Below are 18,945 nucleotides of genomic sequence, written 5' to 3'. Positions count from 1 at the left end.
TAGCACAATGTGGGACACCTTTACATACTTTCGATTAGAACAATTAGTAAGAAAAGGGGAGGACCAGCCCTTAGATTCTACTTAACCAAGTTACCAAGCATGAAAACCAAGGGGCTGAAGAATGACTCCTGGGAGCCAGTCACCCCACACTAATCAGGACTGAGCCAAATTCAGTCTCAAGAGGTGAGGAGACCCCCGGGGTCCAAACCTGTGGAAGGTAGTCCCCCTTCCCCAAGCCCCTTCCAAGTGACTCAACAATCAGCCCTTGATTTCTCTTTAGTGTGCAGAGGGCTGCCAAACAGAATCTCAACATGTATACATAGGGTGGGGAGTGAGGAATGATAAGCTCGATACATTTAATAAAATCTTTTTCGTTATCTTAAACGGAAACAATTAAACTATGGAAATAATTAAACTACCTCATAATTTCAGTCGAAATACAGAGTGCCTCTGAACCAAATGTACAAATACAAAAGCTGTGGTTTTGTGGTTAAACTGACCCCACAAATTTACTTTCCTATTATTTGTCAATTTAAAAAGCCACAGGAAACAAGAAGAAAAAAAGGACTGTGATAATCAAACATCTGTGTTAGGCATGACCTGAGGGATGTGACCAACTTAGTAACACACACAACAGACACAGTGTTTACTGCCAGTGGAGCTCACTGTAGCTGGCTTGCCAGAGCCAACCGTTAAATTTTCAGAAAGTTTATGAGCCAGTGGTTAAATACAGCCATTATTAAATTGCATTTGTGATACGTGAAATAAGTCAGACAAGGAAAGACAAATACTGTATGATCTCACTTATATGGGGAATCAAAAACAAAAAACAAAAACAAAAACAAAACCCCACTCAGAACAAATTGGTGATTGCCAGAGGATGGGGGGCAGGAAGTGGGAAAATGGGGAAAAGTGGTCAAAAGGTACAAACCTCCACTTATAGTAAATAAGTCCTGGGGATTTAATGTATACCATGGTGACTAGAGTTAATAATACTGCATGAATAGTGGAAAGTTGCTGAGAGAGAAGATTAAAAGTTCTTATCACAAGGAAAAAAAGTGTAACTATGCGTAGTAATAGATGTTAGCTAGATTTGTTATGGTGATTATTTTGCAATATATACATATATCATATCATTATGTTGCACAGCTGAAACTAATATAATGTTATATGTCAGTTATTTCTCAATTTTTAAAACAGTGAATAAATAAACCCTAGAGGAAATTCCAAAATAGGAACTAATAATAGATGATTACTTAGAAGGAAATCACTCTTATAATGAATATGGAAGTTCTAGGTTAGAGGGGGAAGGAAAATCTTTGTAATCCTTTATAATCACATCTCAAATGTAGGGACAAAACCAGTAAGACAGGAACATATTACTATGTGTGACTTCAAAAGAATATTGGTGTTATAAGAGAATCAATAGTATATATAGGTAAACTCAGTTTAAGTAAATAACTGTAAACAGAAAGTTGCCTCTTAAAATGAAATTTTCACCCAAAATAACTGCTATAAGCCTGTCTCATATGAAGTAGAAATAAGCTTACGATAAAATATTAGAATGCAGTGCCATGACTGTGTTTGTTTACATACCGGCCTCGTTCCAAAAAAGGCTTTGAAGTGGGCAAAGCCATTGGATTGGAATTACTGTACCTGCCTTCACTGATCGAGTCTCCCATGGTACTGTCCAAATGTAGAAGACTAAGAACCCTTCATTCCACCCAAGAAAGCAAGCAAAGGCCAAAGGTGCTCATGGAAGTGATCAGTGCCCACGTGGGATATTCACAAAGGCCAAAGGTACTCATGCAAGTGATCGGTGCCCACGTGGGATATTCACAAAGGCCAAAGGTGCTCATGGAAGTGATCAGTGCCCACGTGGGATGTTCACCACAGCACTTCCGTTCTCGGCTTTTCCCCAGTTTGTGTGCCAGCTATGCACAACGTGGCCTCCCAGAGTGGTCGAAGAAACCCACATTTCATGGGTTGACATCAAGTGAGGTCCCCAAAGCCCAGCTGCCCAGTTCCTCAGTGACGTCCATGTGACCGAAGCTCATCACATGAGCAGCCTTACAACTGAGCTGGGCAATGATGGTGGCTTCCCACATACCAGTTCTACTCATCCCAGCCTTTTCTCTTCCCCTGCCCTACTTTCCGGCATCCCTCTAGCAAACATTCAGGCCATCTGTGCCACCTACGAAGAGCCTGCCAAAGGCATGAAGCCGACTGCAGGAATGAAGAAAAATCTCTCTAGCTTTCCCTGGGTACCCCATGCCTAAGAGCCTTGTTTTTTTCAGCACACAGGTCCAAGGCCACCTCAGGGACCACCGGGGCCCCTCTATCTGCTCTCCTCAGGGGTCCTAACAAACCTTTGACTAGGACACTACAGGTCTGGGGCAGGCGAGAGGAGCTGAGTACAGCAGGTGGGGGAGCTTCATTCATGTTTAAGGGTTATCTCCCTTCCCAAGGCAGGCTAAGGGTCTTCCAACTAAGGGAGACTGAAGCACTTCTGAGATTATGGGTTTATAAACTTCGGGCGAAGTCAGCTTGGAGCTGACATTTAGAAGACTCCTGGACTGGTTAAATAAACTAAGAGTATTCTTTCAACAGAATACCATGCAGACGTGAAAAAGAACAGGGAAACTCTACATGCACAAATATGGAATGACCTCCAAGATGCACTTAAGAAAAATAAGTTTGAATGAAATACAATTTGCATACAGTAACATTTCCATTGTAAGTGTACACTGTGATGAGTTTTAATAAATATATTCAGTCATATAACCAATACCACGATCATGACCTAGAATATTTTTATCGCCCAAGTAAGTCTGCTCATGACCCTTTGAAGTCGCTCATCTCTACCCCTCACCCCATCCTTGGCTCCTGGAAACCACTGATCTGCTGTCTCTTGAGTTGGCCTTTTCCAGAGTGTCCTATAAATGAAATTATAGGACATTATAAATGATTATAGTAGTAGCGTTTTGTGTCCACCTTCCTCCACTTAGTATAATGCTTCCGAGATTCAGCCTTGTTATCGTTATCAGTGGTTCATTCTTTGTTATTGCTCAGTAGTATTCCATGGTTCAGATCTACTAAAGTCTGTTTATCCATTCTGCTATTGGGCATCTTAAAAGAAAAAAAAAAAAACAAGTTGGACAACAGTGTTCCACAGCATGCTGTCATTTCTGGAAAGCAAAAGGGATGCATACACACGGTTTTGTGTATTTATTGAAAGACACACAAGAGATGGAACCATGGCTAACTTTGGGAGAGAAACGGGTGGCCGAAGACATCCTTTCTTTCTATACCTTTTAGTACAGTTCCAAATTTTTTTTAACTATGTGCATATACTACCAATTTTCAAAAAACAAATAGTAGTTTTAAGATGACATGCTATATCTAAGGTCTGCATCCCTTCTCCCCAAACCTTATTTATTTTTCATATCAGCTCCTCAAATATATTTCTCTTTCTTTAATGTCATTTCATTATAACACTGATGAGATGGCATAGGAGCTTAACAACTCTTTGTTTATGTCAAGTAGCCTAGGATAAAACTGGTTTTGTTATACATCATTTCACTGCGATTCCAAGAACCTATCAGTGACATTAAATGAGGATGTGACGATACTTCTTTGACTCATCAAGAGGAACAAGAGATATAGCATGTTATTTTCCAGATAAAGAAAACTCTGCTGTTTTTCCTTCTCCTCTTCCTCAGAGTTCTTATTTACTCCAACCTGATCTCCCTTCCTCAACTTCTTAAACATGAAAATAAAAGCCTCCAACATCTCTGAAAACTGCATTCAAAGGGTCCAACACTCTGCAAACTCATAGCCCGTCATGTGACTGGAGCTTGGTCCTAAGACGTTTTGTTGGATGTGAAAACAAACAAACTAAAACACCTGAGCAGAGCCCAAAGCATGACCCAAGGCAGAGAAGACGGGGCGGTGAGTGTGATGCTCTGTCCTTCGCTGGGCCGGGATGACCATCTGCCATCACAAGTGACAAAGCAGCTGCAGTAACTTAAGTTTCAAAATTCCCTTGAAAATCCCTCCAACAATATAAAAGAACAGCCTTCTGAACATCTGCAGCTACTCAGAAAGCCACTGTGCTTTCTTATTCTCTTGTCTAGTGTGGAGTGGCCTTTTTTCCCTTTTTACGTTAATTCTTGTTATTGGCTCCCTTGACAGTGTCTGACACATGGTTTTGCCCACCAAAGGTTTTCTGAAGAGCCTCTAGGGGGTGTCACTGATTCTCGCAGTTAGGAATGAGGCAACTGACCCCATGTTCGGCCTTGCCTGGGCTTCTCTACCATCCCTGTATAGACTCAAAACTGTCACCCTGGTTTCTCGGCTTCTGAAGAGGCTCCAATTTGCCTGACATTCATAAGCACTTGACCCCACAAAGGGCTGCCTTTCTCAAGGTATCGTGAATGACTTGAGGATGAAGTGCAGTTTTCATCCGGTCAAATACACACAGACCAGAAAACAATGGACAGGACACTCACATTTATTCCTTGGCATGGGCCATGCATCCAAAACTCTGCTCCATCATCTCACACCATCACCTCCCAGCTATAGGTCTGCAGAGAGGTGAGCAGGCCCCCACAGATGCTTCCTGTGAACCCACACTCCAGCTGACCTGATCAGTCATTTCAACAAGTTTCAGCTTGACAGGCATTTATTTTGTATGTATCATTCACAGAGCAGGAGTCGGGCAGCATGGTATAAGCTCTGAGAAGATAGGAAGCTGATGGCGGCATCCTCAGGACCAATGACAGTACCTGGCTGAGGATGTTTAAGACCTGTGGACTAACTGAGCCTTGAAGACCAGACACACCTTCAGTGGGTAAGAGAGCTGAGGCACAAGCAGCCACAGCAGAGGATGACCAGGACTTTGGCTTCCCAAATGGGGCTCATGACATGGTTTTCCACAGCACATGGGCACGGCTCTATAAAAGGACTGACATATTTGAAAGTTATTCCCCAATCAATACCCCTTCAGTCCTTCTGACTGCATCAGGGAGAAAGTTCTGGAGTGGTGCCAGTATGTCTTTAATGCTTCCCTAGATCTCCATGATCTCCCCCCTTCTAACACGCAGGACAGCAGCCCACTTCTTCAGAGACTTTGCAAACAGTGAAACCCAGTTAGAACTCAATGATGTTGTTGTGTCTTCAATGTGTTTATTTTTAGAGTTACTTTCTGTTTTGACGTGCGATGATTAGTTTTCTGCTCATAGGACGGTACAAAGTTTCTGTTTTAAATTATTTTACTTGAGGCCGAAAGTCAGCCAATTTAAGAAATATATTTGAAATACTGCAGGAGGTATGTGTTTAAGACCACCCCTCCCCCACCCCCAACAAAAAAGCAAAAACCATGCAGGTGGTACATGGTCATACATAGATATGACAAAACCCTGGCCTCTGATGACTGAAGTGCCAGAAATGCTGCGGGAGTGTAAGAACCAAGGCAGGGAAGTGAGAGAGGCCCGTTCCAAGAGAAAAGGGGTCAGTTCACCTTGACAAGAGCCCAGGGCACACGTGAGCTGATACAGAAGATGAGGCTAGGAAAGTAAACTGAGGCCAAGTGGTAGAGAGCCTCGAGGCTGAGGGGAAGAGTGGGGGCCTGTGACCATGGGGATCCACAAGAGATTCCCAGCCCACTTCACTAGTACAGGGGGCCTGTCCCCAAAATGGAGCTGATTTGGGGGAAGAGAGGAGAGAAACTGGGGCCAACAAAGCAGCTAGAATCATCTCAGCTCTGCTGATCACAGTGAGACCTGGCACCCCCAGAAGGGTGGGGTTTATCACAAAGTTCTGTACATCCTGGAGGCCCCAGCAGGGCTGTGAGTGGAACAGAGCACAGACGACGCAGCTAGCACGGGAGTCAGGTGTTAGCCCAAGCTGTCTTCTATGATAGATATTTATCACCATATATGGAATGAAAACTTCTAGGGAAAAGAGGAAATAAAAAAAAGATTGGAATAGGCTTAAAGAAAAAAAGAAAAAAAAGAACCTAAAGATAGCCTAAACAAAACACACCCGGCCCCTGGTGCCTGCCTCACTGTCTGCTAGCCATATGGTTCGTGATAAGCCAGAACATTTTTATTTATCTTCCTCCGCTGTCTATAAAGCCCCACTGAGAAGGCTCCACTTGAGGCCAAGGCTGAGCTGTGCTCCCAGGCCCTGACAACCAGCTCCCAGTGCCCGCTCCAGGAGGCAGCCAGGCTACCACCCCGCCACTCCCCCCAGGCCCCACAAGAGCCACAGCCTCCCCAGCTGTTTTCCCACATCTGGAGAAACCACAGGCCAGGCCAGCTGGGCCACACTGCGGACAGCCAGCCAGCTCATTAGCGTTCACCCTCCCTGGCTCACTCTACCACTCACCAGAGTCCTCTGCTAAGACCCAGGCAATTTCTGGTAGAAAAAAAGAAAAACCTTTCTTTGTGGCTATATGTCATCTGTCGCCTTGAGCACTGCTTAACAGGGGTGCTGCCTTTGAACCATAAAGGTCTCCCTGAAGTATCCCACCATTCCCATCTCCTTGCATGAAGAAACGGTCAAGCAATGACTATATCCAAATTTCTGCAGGTCCAAGTTCACTGCTGTTCCCGAAAATGACCCAAATAATCACATAAAGATCCGTGCTGGCTCTGTGCTCTGGAGCCCTTTCCTCAGCCTCCACCCTCTCCCGACCACCATCTCCATCTCTCTTCCCGTCAGCCATGTTTGGCCTGAGCGGGGAAGAGCTATGTGTGGGGTGGAAGGATATCAATAAGGCTGAATCTTCCAACAGGATGCTCAATTAAATGTGAACTGAGATCAACAAATTTTAGCATAAGTATATCCCACGTACTATTTGAGACATACTTGTACTAAAAAAGATATTTATTGTTTATATAAAATTCAGATTTAACCAGAAATCCTATTTTTCTTTGCTAAATTTGGCAACCCTGGCTATCAGGAAGTAGCAGGACCAACAGCCTTGGACAGTCCTGCTTTTTCCCAGTGAACCCTCAGAGGCCACCACAGAAACAGCCCTCCTCCTAGGCTGCACCTCCTTATTGCTGCTCCCTGAGTACATCTGCAAAGGCCTTGCAGGCTCTGTGTGGCCCTCTCTTGCAGCCAGGACCCTGGTAGCTACACATGAAGGGCCATCATTCAGCCAAAGCGAAAAGTTGCAAAGCACCCTGAAGGAAAGCATTTGTGGAGGACCCAGCGTGAGGCAGCCCAAGGGAAGATGCCTCACTAGGAAGTATGGACACCAAGCACAGGCACTTAAAGGCCTGGCGATATGTGGACATGAGCCTGTCCTGGGCAGCCTCACACCCCCAAGGGCACCCACGAGCCAAGTAATGTAACACCTAGCGGGACAGGTGGCTGGTTGGTTTAACAGAAGCATGAACTGCTTTCACCCGAGGCCTCCGGGCAGTGGGTCTGGGCAAGTCCGAGCATGAATCCTGGCAGGGGACATAGCCCAACCCCACCGAAAAGCATCTCAGGGGCAATGGACTCATGGGCTCTGGGCCAGATCAAGTGCCATGGATGTGTGGGGCATTTCTCTATATACAACTCAGAAGCATCTAGAAACAGCTGTTATTCTCCTGTTCTGGCACTAACGATGCAATAATAGAATGACACTTCATCTCTAATCTGTGGACTATTTTTTTTTTTTTTGCTATCATCCAGAAAGCCACTGGCTAATAATATTAGGTTGAGCTACATGAAATCGCTATTTTCATAAGTCAAGAATGTTGGAATATTGGCAATTACACATAGCCCAACCAAATAATAATAATGCTCAGCACCTGCTGTGTGTCAGACTCCATGCCAGGTCCTTTAAGTATGCGCATCATGGCACCTGCTGTGTGTCAGACTCCATGCCAGGTCCTTTAGGTATGCGCATCATGTAATGTTTAATTCTTACAACCACCTTTCAAGGTAAGTATTACTGTGCCCATTTTAGAGATGCAGAAACTGTGCACAGAGAGATCAAAGTATTCATCCAACTGGATACAAATTGGGTCTGTGTGACTCAAAACCCTTGTTTGCTTCACCCACCATGTGGCCTGGGTCATGCAGGTCCTTCCACCTCCTACGCCCTCTGCCCGTGGGTCAATGGCTGGCCATTCCTTCGGCACTGGGCACCGCCAACACTCCCGCCCTGCCAATGCCACTCTGTAGCTAATCAAAGCCTGGCCTCCTGAATTAGCAGCAAAGTGTATTTAACAAACAATTTCAAGAGGAGAAAAACATTTGGAAGTTTATTTAGAGTAAGAGGGGGAAAGAGCCAAAAAATGCACTCCAAAAATAAACCGAACATAATCAAGGGAGAAAGATCTAGTCCAACCAGTTTTAAAACGCCTTAACTGTGAATATGAGCTAACGTGCACTGGACCAGTGGACCACTGAGAAAGGCATCAGGTGCAGTGCGATCCAGCATCACTGTAGACCCTGAGACCTGTGCTTTTGTGACTCTCCTCTGAGAAGACTACTGAGCCTCACAGAGAGAAAGAGAAACCTCCCAAAAGAACAAGTTGAAGCCAGGTCTCCTGGCCCACCATAACCCCTCTTGGAGGCCAAGACCAGCACAATAAGATAAATAAAGGCCTGTCAGACTCCAACTGTAAAAGAAGAAAGGAATGTTCTCCTCATGAAATAAGGTTTTGGAAGTAAGAGCATACGTAATGCACAATAAAAGTAGTTTCCATAGTTCCAAATGAACATCTGTAGAGATCAAAGTTTGAGAATAAAAAGGAGGACTGACCTTCACGTGGGCCACATAGTGATGACACGTCTCCTCCATGTGGACCAGATGCAGCTTCTCTGAGACCTGACCCACGGACTCTCCATGCAACACGAAGTAGACCCTGGGCAACTGGCTCTTCTCCTTTTTAGCCACATCAGCTGTCAGAACGTAATTCAGGCCTGCCAATAAATAAGGTCAAAACATCAGCGAGGAGACACACACGGTGACAAGGCCACCTCCGCTGTCCCTCATAGGATCATGAGCACATTTCGTACAACACCTGACCCTCCATTGCGCAGAGGACTGCAGCCCCAAGTCAATGCAGCCAGGGCACGTGCCGAACTGAGAGAGAACCAGATGCCCTCTGCCTTCCGAGTGATGCTCTATACGTCACACTTCATGGCTCTCCCCGATTTAAACCTTATGAGTTATCAACTGAGCCACCAATATACACATCACCAATTAGCTGCACTCAACACAATTAGTGTCCTGAGAAACAGACACCATGGTGAACCTATAGACTATTACTAGAAGCTGCTAAAATGATCAGGATTGCATGTAATAATGACTCTTATAAAGCACTGGGAAATGCTCCCAACGCAAGGGAGAAATTATCCAATAACTCTGACTCATATCGCAGATGTTGAGTGGTGTTCTATAAACACTACATCTGCTGGACTGTGCCCCATCCATGGGCCACTGAGTACCAACTACATGCCAAGCACTGTGCAGGGGATACATCTGAACGACAGGGGCAAAAGGCCCTGCCCTCACAGAGCTTACACGCACAGAAACTCAGACAAAGTCTGAACCTTTCTTCCCAGGCAGCCGAGTGTGGCGATCACACATTTTACAGTGCTTATCACTTCAACAAAACCACGACCTGTACTGGGCCTGTACTGAGTTGCCCTCCTGAAAATAAAAAACTCAACACCTATATCTCGGTGTACAATGCCAGATGGCAGAGCCTACTGTGATATAATCCAGGATTTTAAAAAAAAGATGTTATAATATAGAATACACATTAAATAAACCCAAAAGGTTTTGCCTCCATTATTTCTGAGTCTGTTAGTAAATATACAACAATGTGTTGTATAAGCTAAATATGGCTGTAGTATTAACAGACCTATTTCACTGTGTTTCTGTACCAAAGAGACCTGTTTCAGAGGTCAGCCCCACCGTAACACTTTTTTTGCTGCTGGCTGGTTTGTGGATTCAGGGGTGTGTGGCATTTTTAAAGTGAGGGAAAATGAACTTTGTGTCCATAAAACAACCACAGGAGACTGCTGAGCAATGGGAAAGCAGATGACCCAGCCCCTGGCCCCTCTGACACACCAGCCTCTTAGAAGCCAGGTTCTGGCATCAATAAAAAGCAGCCTCATGCCTGCAGGCGTTCAAGTATGGGAAGCCAGGCAGCGGGGATGGCTCTGGCTTTGAATAACATCAAAGGGATCAGCCACCAGGGGAGGTATGAACAAGGGGAGAGGAAAGTGACCTGGACGGGCATTCTGCAGCTGCCACAGAGCATGTTTTTGATGCATTTAATGGTTTTCCTGGGCCTCTGCCATCTCAGGGATCCTGCCATGCCAAGCTGGCAGATTCTGGGTCAGCAAGGGCAAGTCTTTCCTGACTTATTTCAACAAACAGTTGATTTCCAAGGCAAGGCTGGCTCACTGGGAGGGACCTCAGACCTGGATCATCCCAAGAGATACTATTAAGAAAATAATGCATGTTGGAAAACGCTTTAACAGAGAAAACACGGGAGCCTATACAAGAGCTACACGCTGACTCCCTTGGCGACAACAGCAGGAAATGGGGTACACATGTAGAATGTCAAGACTTTAGGGCAATTCTAGTCCAAAACTCTGTTTTCACATGAGGAACTGAGGACCCAGAAGGGTACAAGACTTGCTCCATGCCTGAGATTCATCCACTTCAGAACCGAATCCAGAACTCTCTGCAGTGCCGGGTTCTATCCCCTGTACTGGTTTCTTGGTGTAATTTTTTTTTTTTTTTTTTACATTATCTAACAAAAATCTCACATTTTTTAAATGCATAGACCGCAGAACCAAACAAGTGCGGAGATCTAGAACTGAACTTTAGGCCAATTTACTTTCTACTCGTCACAATTTTCCTGAGCAACAGCCATGTCATAAGTATAAATGAAGAGAGTTTCCAGTTCCATTTAAAAGATCAGGGCTAGAGATGGGCGCTGCTGTTAGATGAGCCAGAAGGCCTTGGTGAACCATGGTGGTGGTGGCTGCTGCTGAGCGGGGTCCCCTCTGAGGCCCCCGACCTGGCCTTCTTCCCAGGTGAGAGGACTATGGCTACCCTATACCTCGGGAAGAGTGATCACGGAGAGAACAGAGGGTGTGAACCATCTTGCCAGCAATGAGCTGGCTGAGCTCAGAGAAAGCCTGGGTGGGAATGAAGACAGGAGGTAGAGCAGACAGTATCTGTGCCCCATCCATATCTTCTTGGCTTCTCCCATTTCTCTGCTATCCAGCTCAACTTGCGACTGCCAGCATCTGCATCCCCTTTCCCAAGGGCTTTCTCTGGTGGCTCAGCTCACACGCATAATAGGCCGGAAATACCCAAGAACGCGTGTCCTCAGAGCAGCCCTCGGTACTGCATGACCCCAGCTCTCTCGTCCCTTTGGTGGGGTAACTCTGAGGTGTGTTCCACACTGACTCCTAGGGTTCCACAGCAGGATTCAGCTCCAGCTTCCCACAGCGGTAACTTGCTTAATAATACACCTTCTTACCTACTGAGATGGTTTATTTTGTGTCAGCGTGGCTAGGACATGGTCCCCAAATATTTGGTCAAACACAAATCTAGATGTCATTGCAAAGGTATTTTTAAGAAAAACCTAATGTTTAAATCAGTGCACTTTGAATAAAGCAGATTATCCTCCATAATGAGGGTGGGCCTCATCTAATCAGTTGAAGACCAAAAGAGAAAAAGACAGAAGTACTCCCCAAAAGAAGGCTGCCTCCAAGCCGCAATATCAATACACACACATCTTCTTGTTCTGTTTATCTAGAGAATCTTGACCGATGATGCTGCCTTCCCTTCCTGTCTCACTGTCCTACTGGTGCTTCTAGGGATCCCCTCCTGAGTCGACAACATGCACCTAAATCCTTGACTCAGGCTCTGCTTCTGGGGGAATCCAAATTAAGGCAGGGCAAGTCAAGAATAGTGAATGAATTTGACCCTCAGTATGTGCCAAGCACTATGACGGGTACTGTACAAATACCAGCTTTAGTCTTCCAAAGCTCCATCTCACTGCGGAATCATTGACCCAGTATATCCCCTTGCAATTCAGGGGAGGGGAGATATCGCTCAGTTACTAGAAACTGAGCTGAGAACCACAACTGCTACTCTGCTCGAGGTGGAGCGTGGACATGCCAACATGTACTTCTACTAGACTTTTCTTAAAGTATACAATCACAGACAGACTGTATTATCCAGCTTGCCAAGCACCATCATTTTGGAAACTTTTCATCTTTAGAATTTCCTACTTAGTGCTTCTCCTTCATTTAAAATTTACTCTGACATTTTAAATTATACAAAAAGAAGCCAGCTCCATATCAAACTTTCTCTTCTAGAAAGAGACTTAGGATGGGAAACTCAGCCTGGGTGAGGAGGGTCTCGAAGCTGCCAGGGTGGCAAGAAGTGCAGACCATTCTAAAGCCCTGAACTAGGCGGGTAGTTTTAAAGAGCACCCACCCCAAAGGTGTCTGAAGGGGAGCCCTTAAGGAAGGGAGGAGAGGCTGGAGAAGCAGCAAATCAGCCCGCTTGGTTCGGGTGGCTGAAGCTCCATAGGAGGGTGTCTCTAATGCAAGCCAGCCCAGCCAGCCCACGTCCTGGGGAAGGCGCTGATTCTGATTAGGGCCTGGGGAGGGTGCTGGTTCTGATTAGGGCCCGCTCCAATAGCACATTTCACATCTTCGGGTTTTCTTTCTGGCAGCTTGTGTCCATGCCATGTCGAATGATGTCATGTTGATGGAAAAGCTGATCAGCCCCCAAGTAATGCTTTCAGCCGCCTCCTTTCCCTGCCCCCAGCTGGCTCCCAAGGGCCCCCCACACCGGCCTGGGCCAGGAGGGAGCCAGCTGTCTCACATCAACTCCGGCTCTGGTCTCTCCCTGCGAGTTCTGATTCATTCCCTTTCTCCAGCAGAACATGATTTCAGCTGTGAAATTCTACTAATAAATTCTCTTTCCAGCGTTACTCTGAGCTTCCCTTAGTTTCCCAAAGCGGGGCAGATATTTCCACTTTACTAGCTTTCCTAAGATTTATCCCCCACCAAAGGAATGAGTGGTAATTATTAGACCAGGTTACCCCATTCCTCACGTAACATGGATTTGCCTCATTATCTCATCCCCATGCTTCTCGAGAGACCAGAAGCAGCTCAGAGAATGTTCTCCGTGTGCAATACTCTGCAGCAGAAATGTACCCTGACAGCCAGAGGAAGCTTCTGGGGACCAGTCACCTAGTTTCAACCCTATTTCTGCTGTTGGCGTGGATGATCTTGGTGCCATCTCTCAGGACCTGGGCTCAAGCGCTTGTCCGGAGTCAGCGGAGGCACCCCTGTTCACGCACAGTTTGCTAGGCTGACTAAGAGCCATGGAAACACGGCGGGGAGTCAGAGCACAGAACACAATCACTTAGGGCTCATTCCTTCCTGGTTTTCATCTAGCAGGCTGATGAGAGCCCAGAACCGCCTGCTCCATTCCCAGCCTCCAGAGACTGACAGGCACATGTAGGCTTCAGCCTGGCCTGAGTAGGTACAGGCCCTGTCCACGGGTCAGGGGCAGAGCCCTCTCCGGCACAGCATTCACCACCCTTACTTATGTCAGCCAGGAGGCTCCAAGGAGCCACAGGCCACTCCCCAAGCCAAGAATGAAATAACTAATGAGACTTCATTAATGGGATCGGCAGAATTCTTGCTTGATGAAATGTCATGAACCTGTTGTTGGGGCTGTTACAGTTGGATGCTGTGTCTGCATCCCGGCACTGAGCACAGGGCTTGACACACAACAGGGCTCTGACACACCCAGAAGCAGAGGCAGTGGCTATTTTTGTCTTGATCATCTGCCTCCCTCTCCTAGATCACAAGCTCCACGAAGGCAAGGACTTTGCCTGTCCTGTTCTCTGCTCTGTGTCCAGGACTGAGCATCAGGTCTGGCACTTTTAAGAACTTAATAACTATTTGGTGACTGAATGACCTAAGAGGCACTTCGGTAACGACGTGACTGGACACTGGCTGTGCTGGTGTCTTGTCTCTCAGCTCCAAACCCACCCTTCTGTACTCTGCAGTGCCAAGGATGGGACTCTGCAAAGTTTGTTTCTGCTTTGGCAGTGGCTCTCTGTGAATCTGTCAAGATGGAGGGCTTGACGGAGGCTGCAAGGCCGGAGGAGGGAGAAGGGGCTTGCCCCTTCCTGCCTGCTTCCCATTCCTCTCAGCTTAACCTAGCAACTTTTTCATGGCAGGTGGTTCCAACCGCATTTAATTCTACTTTGTTTCCCCCCCCCAGGCCCCCAGAGCCAGCCTCACTGCACCCCCCTCGGAAGCACCAGCAGCACCAGCCAGTGACCCCATCCTTCAAGGTTGAGGTCCCAGCTCTGCAGGGTCTCTTCTCCCAGCTTAGAGGTTCTGATAACCCCAAAGAAGTGGTTCCGAAGGTTGTTAAATCTAAGCCACCTGGAAGCCTGTTAAAACGCCAGTTGCTGGTCCCCACCCTCAGAGTTTCCGATTCAGTTAGAATTTGCATTTCTAACAAAGTCCCCCATGCTGCTGCTGCTGCACCTGATCTACAGACCTAGAGGCAGCAGCTGCTTCACGCAGTTACTACCGGGTTCTCTGCAACCTGTTTAGCCAATTCTCAAGGCTAAGTTCTCTTGGTTAAAATAACTGGCATGGTTTCTGTTTTCCTGACTGCACCCTCCCTGAGGGGCCAAGGCAGAGATTCTCCCTACAGTAAACCTCTGCAGTTCCCACAGTATTGCCAGAAGCCACAGCAGCCCCCCTAGTGGCTTGGCTAATTAGCTGGCCCTGAATACTCCAGTGACCAAGTGAGAGCTGTGGTTTTCCATTGCTAAAGCAGAAAATGAAGAAGCAAATGGAATTCCTCCTCTAGGCAGACGCTTGAGCCCCAACGAGTCCCAAAGGAGGGAAGAAACTGGAGACAACACTATAGTATCAACTGCGTGTGGCTCCCAAACCATCCCCAGAGAGGTCCTGTGGCTGAAGATGCCAGCATGATACCACTGAAGACACTACTTCTGACAGCTGTTCAGAAGTACCCAGCACACCACTGGTGCCTCTCTATTGTGCTGCCCAGGCTGCACTGTCCAAATGCAGCCATTCTGCTGACAAACTCAGCCCTGGAAATGCATATACTCATTTTCCAGGCATCTGGGGCCAAAACCACCACGGACATGGCTCCATCGCAGCCACCAGTCCCAGCCCGGGATCTCAGTGCAGAGGCCTGGGTGACGACACTGAGCTGACCAGCACTGTCTGCCGGGCTTGGAGGAGAACAGAGGAGATCTATGCCCTAGAGGTGCCTCCACCCTTCTCTGCTGAATCGTAGAACACCCCACCCATGGCTGGACTCACGCAGCTACCTGGCAAGCAACCTTTCACCACCGCCTGATATCCATCACATTTCCACAATGGCTGCCCACTTTTCCTTTCTCAAACTCTCCATAATTCCACTGCCAGCTCATTTGTTTTGACCAATTTCTGCATTTCGCCCTTTACTGCAAAGATTGAGATATAGCTCATTTCCCTGGATGCCAGGGGAAGAGACAGAAAATGCCATGTCTCTCCACTGTAAAGGAATATTTTTATTTCATCAGCAAACCCATGTGGCTTCAGACGGAAGGGAAAGAAGTGACCTGAATTGGGGGAGTGAACACTCCTGCCCAGTGTTCACCACCCAAATATGACATTAGCTGGGTCGCTCCCCACTGCTCATGAGGTGCATACTATATGTCACCCAACAGCCTGTCTCTTCCATTATACCCCGACAGTCCAAGAACCACGGCTAAGCCTAGACCTTCACTGTAATTCTGCCCAGAGGTCAATGAATGGAGCCACAGAAAGGGCCACTGATTGGGAGCAGCGTGAGGAGACACCCACATCTCCTCCTCGCTCAGCTCCCAAACCTGCAGGTCAGAGTTACCACTCTCTTGTGCTCTGAAATTCCTCTTGCTCGGAACTGGCATCTTGGTTTCCTCTCCTCTGCTCCTGCTACACCAATTTACCTGCACTTTTACCACAACAGTGATGTAAAGAGTTTGAAAGCCGTATACACTGATTCGGGATCCAAATAACAGAAACTCTGTCATTCCCATTAGACGCTCCACGGGGACACGCCTGGCACATGGAGGGACACAATAAATACTTGTCAAATGAACACGCACATGGACCCTTAACTGCTTTTTTTTAAGAGTTCTAGAATATTGATCCTTCTTTTGATGTACACAGAAATTAATCTCCAGTTCAACAATTATTTTAAAATAATTTCAGTGGAGCCCAGCTATGTCACAAGTTGGTAGTTGATAGAGGACACACGAGTCCCAGGACCATCTGAAAATGTTTCTCCTAGAGACTGTGGCGTGTCAAACAACTAAAGCAGTGGTGAGAAACAGTTTTTGAGAGCGAAACTAAGTATCATCAGACCAGAATTCAATTCCTTCCTTCACCAAGAGCTGTGCCATCGTGAGGGAGTATCTTTCTCTCTCTGGGCTGCTCACAAAAAGTCGGTTAATTCCCTCTCACTAACCAAGTCCCAAGTTCATGGCATGCCTGCATTCAAGTGTGAAATTTCTATGTCCTTGAGAAAAATCTATATTAAAAGTACAAGGTTTAATCGTTAAGCTATTCAATCCACCTGAAGGTCAAGATAAAGTGCCATTGAGACAGTTCACTTAGAAGGATTAGAATATTGTTAAATAAGGTGGAACATTCCAGGTGCAGCTGAGAAATGGACTAGCTCAGGGAAATGTGCTTCTGCATGGTGGAGTGTTTGTACACACACACACACACACACACACACACACACGTGTGCACCAGAGCAGTGCTTCTCAAACTTAACTGTACACATGCATCTTGCAGAGATCTTCTTGAAATCGATTCTGATTCAGAGATGCAGAGTGGAGCCTGAGAATCTGCATTCCTAACAAGCTCCAGGGAATGCTGGGGCTGCTAGTCCAGAAACAACCCTATTTGCAGGGTAGGGGGACATGCATGACATTCAAGATGTCTATGAAACTCAGTGAGTCCAGGTCTTTATTAGTGGTTTGCCTTTTGTTTTGTGTTCCCAAAACTCTACTTTCTATTATCAAATCAGCCTTTCAAGTAAAAACGAAGCACCTATTAACCTGCACGACTGTTCCGCACATTTCCTTCAGGGGATCCCATGCTCTGAACTCTCACCCACACTGATCCTAGCTTGCTTCGGGGCTGGATGCAGTCTCCGGAGCTGGGCTAGCAAGTCGACCTTCCCCAATCAGAGAGAGAGTGGGGAAAACTGCCCGTGGCCATGGCAACACCTGCCTCTATTCAACCATCTAAAGCTGACAAAGCAGCGCCCCCTCTTTTGGGAGCCTAAGCCATTGTAAAAGTCGGCATCCCAACCCAATCACCCACCCCTGGTCTCCGATTTCACAGTAAAGGTATAACCCGCTGATGTCTGGCTGGTGCTGCGAGGTCATGGAGGAGCCTCTGAAGTCCCACTGCTTCCTCCTCCTAACTGCACGGACGCTCCATAGGGCCAAGCTCCAGTCACTACATTTCCACGAGTCCCACAGGTCTGACTCCGCTGTGGCCTAGTGAGGTTTAAGTCTCGTCCACATATCTTTGGGAAAGGGATGCGTGGGGTCAAGTATCATTTATCGTAGAGCTGGGGGTTGTGTTAAATTGGGAAAACAATGGCAAATGGAATGAAAAGAGTAGGAATCTCAAAGAGAAAAGGCATCTGGCATGTAGGCCTGCTACCTTCGAAGTGCTGAAAACACCCCTTGGCTGCCCACAATCCCGCCAGCCCACTTCAGCTTAGAGCCCTCACTCGTTTGGCTCATTACCAATTTCTCCAGGAACATGCCTGCCGTGGAAGCTAAAGCAGGCGGTGACGTTCAGGCAGTTGACAGGCTGCAGTCCATCGTGACACTGAGGCGCCGTGATGTTAATGGAGGCTGGGAGGAAGATGGAGCTGACTACCGTAATGACGGGTCTCGCCCTACAGGTAAGAGAAGAAGGTGACTTAGGCATGTTGAGAAGCAGCTGTCAGAACCAAACGAGAACTAACCCAACAGGACAAATCCTAGGCCTTCAGCCCAGCACTTAATTAAAGTGTGAAATAACCCAAAGGAGAAGGGCCAGGGTACTCTAAATACTTTTTTCTGGTTTTTTCAGCTTATTTCCTAATAAATTAATGGTTAGCTTCCCGATAATAAAGGCAAGTTAGTTGTTAATAAAACACATCTGGTTGAAAAACTAAATGAACCACCAGATGCTAAGTGATTATTTGAAATTTTACCAATTAAGTTCCAATTTCCATTTTATTAGAAAGATATGAGTATATTTAAGAGGAATTCGACAGCAGATACCACAATTCGAGAAAGAGATGCACAATCAGGATCCCCCACAGCCTTTACTGCCACGATAAGCATGAACTGCGAAGCTCCAGTCCCATCCAGTGGATCAAACCTCCCCCTTCCCTTACTCCCATCAATTCATTACGTGCTTTTCTAAAGAATTTGATTAATGGAGTCTCAGCTGGTAACAGCAAAGTACTTCAGAGCCGATGAAATCAAGCTGCCTGGCCTAAGGACCCAGCGAAACCCTATAAACATCCACACTCTTAACACCAGTGTGGACCACCTCCCAGTGCTTGATGGACAGCCGGCATCATTGCTGCAGCTCCCCCGGGGCAAGCGACACAGCCTAGAGTGAATATCACCATTCTGCTCTCATTGCCCACATCTGCTCAGGGATGGTTCACCTAAGCTGCGGCTTAACCTCCTCCCCTCCAGGCCTCACAAAGAGACCCTTTTGCCTCCAAGGAGCACCAGGCATCGTGGGCTGGGGTGACATAATAAGATTAAGGGACATCGGAGGCTGCAGAACAATGACCTCACTTGTGTACAGTGATCCCATAAAGAGTGCCCAGGGGTGACAAGA

At 46.8% G+C, this 18,945-nt stretch overlaps 1 protein-coding gene across 1 annotated transcript in view; it reads right to left on the bottom strand.

Moving 5' to 3' along the window:
* Nucleotides 1–18,945, bottom strand: part of ITGA9 (integrin subunit alpha 9) — a 290,420-nt gene that overhangs the window by 200,769 nt on the left and 70,706 nt on the right. The window contains exons 14-15 of the mRNA XM_025038975.1: nt 17,847–18,001; nt 8,771–8,931 (exon numbers count right to left, since the gene is read on the bottom strand). Of these exons, the coding sequence (XP_024894743.1) occupies nt 8,771–8,931; nt 17,847–18,001 (316 nt within the window). The remainder of the gene's footprint in view (nt 1–8,770; nt 8,932–17,846; nt 18,002–18,945) is intronic.

The sequence above is a fragment of the Pteropus alecto genome, unplaced genomic scaffold (assembly GCF_000325575.1).
Source record: "Pteropus alecto unplaced genomic scaffold, ASM32557v1 scaffold10, whole genome shotgun sequence".
NCBI classification, from domain to species: Eukaryota; Metazoa; Chordata; class Mammalia; order Chiroptera; family Pteropodidae; genus Pteropus; species Pteropus alecto.
This window is presented reverse-complemented; position numbering and strand designations above follow the sequence as displayed.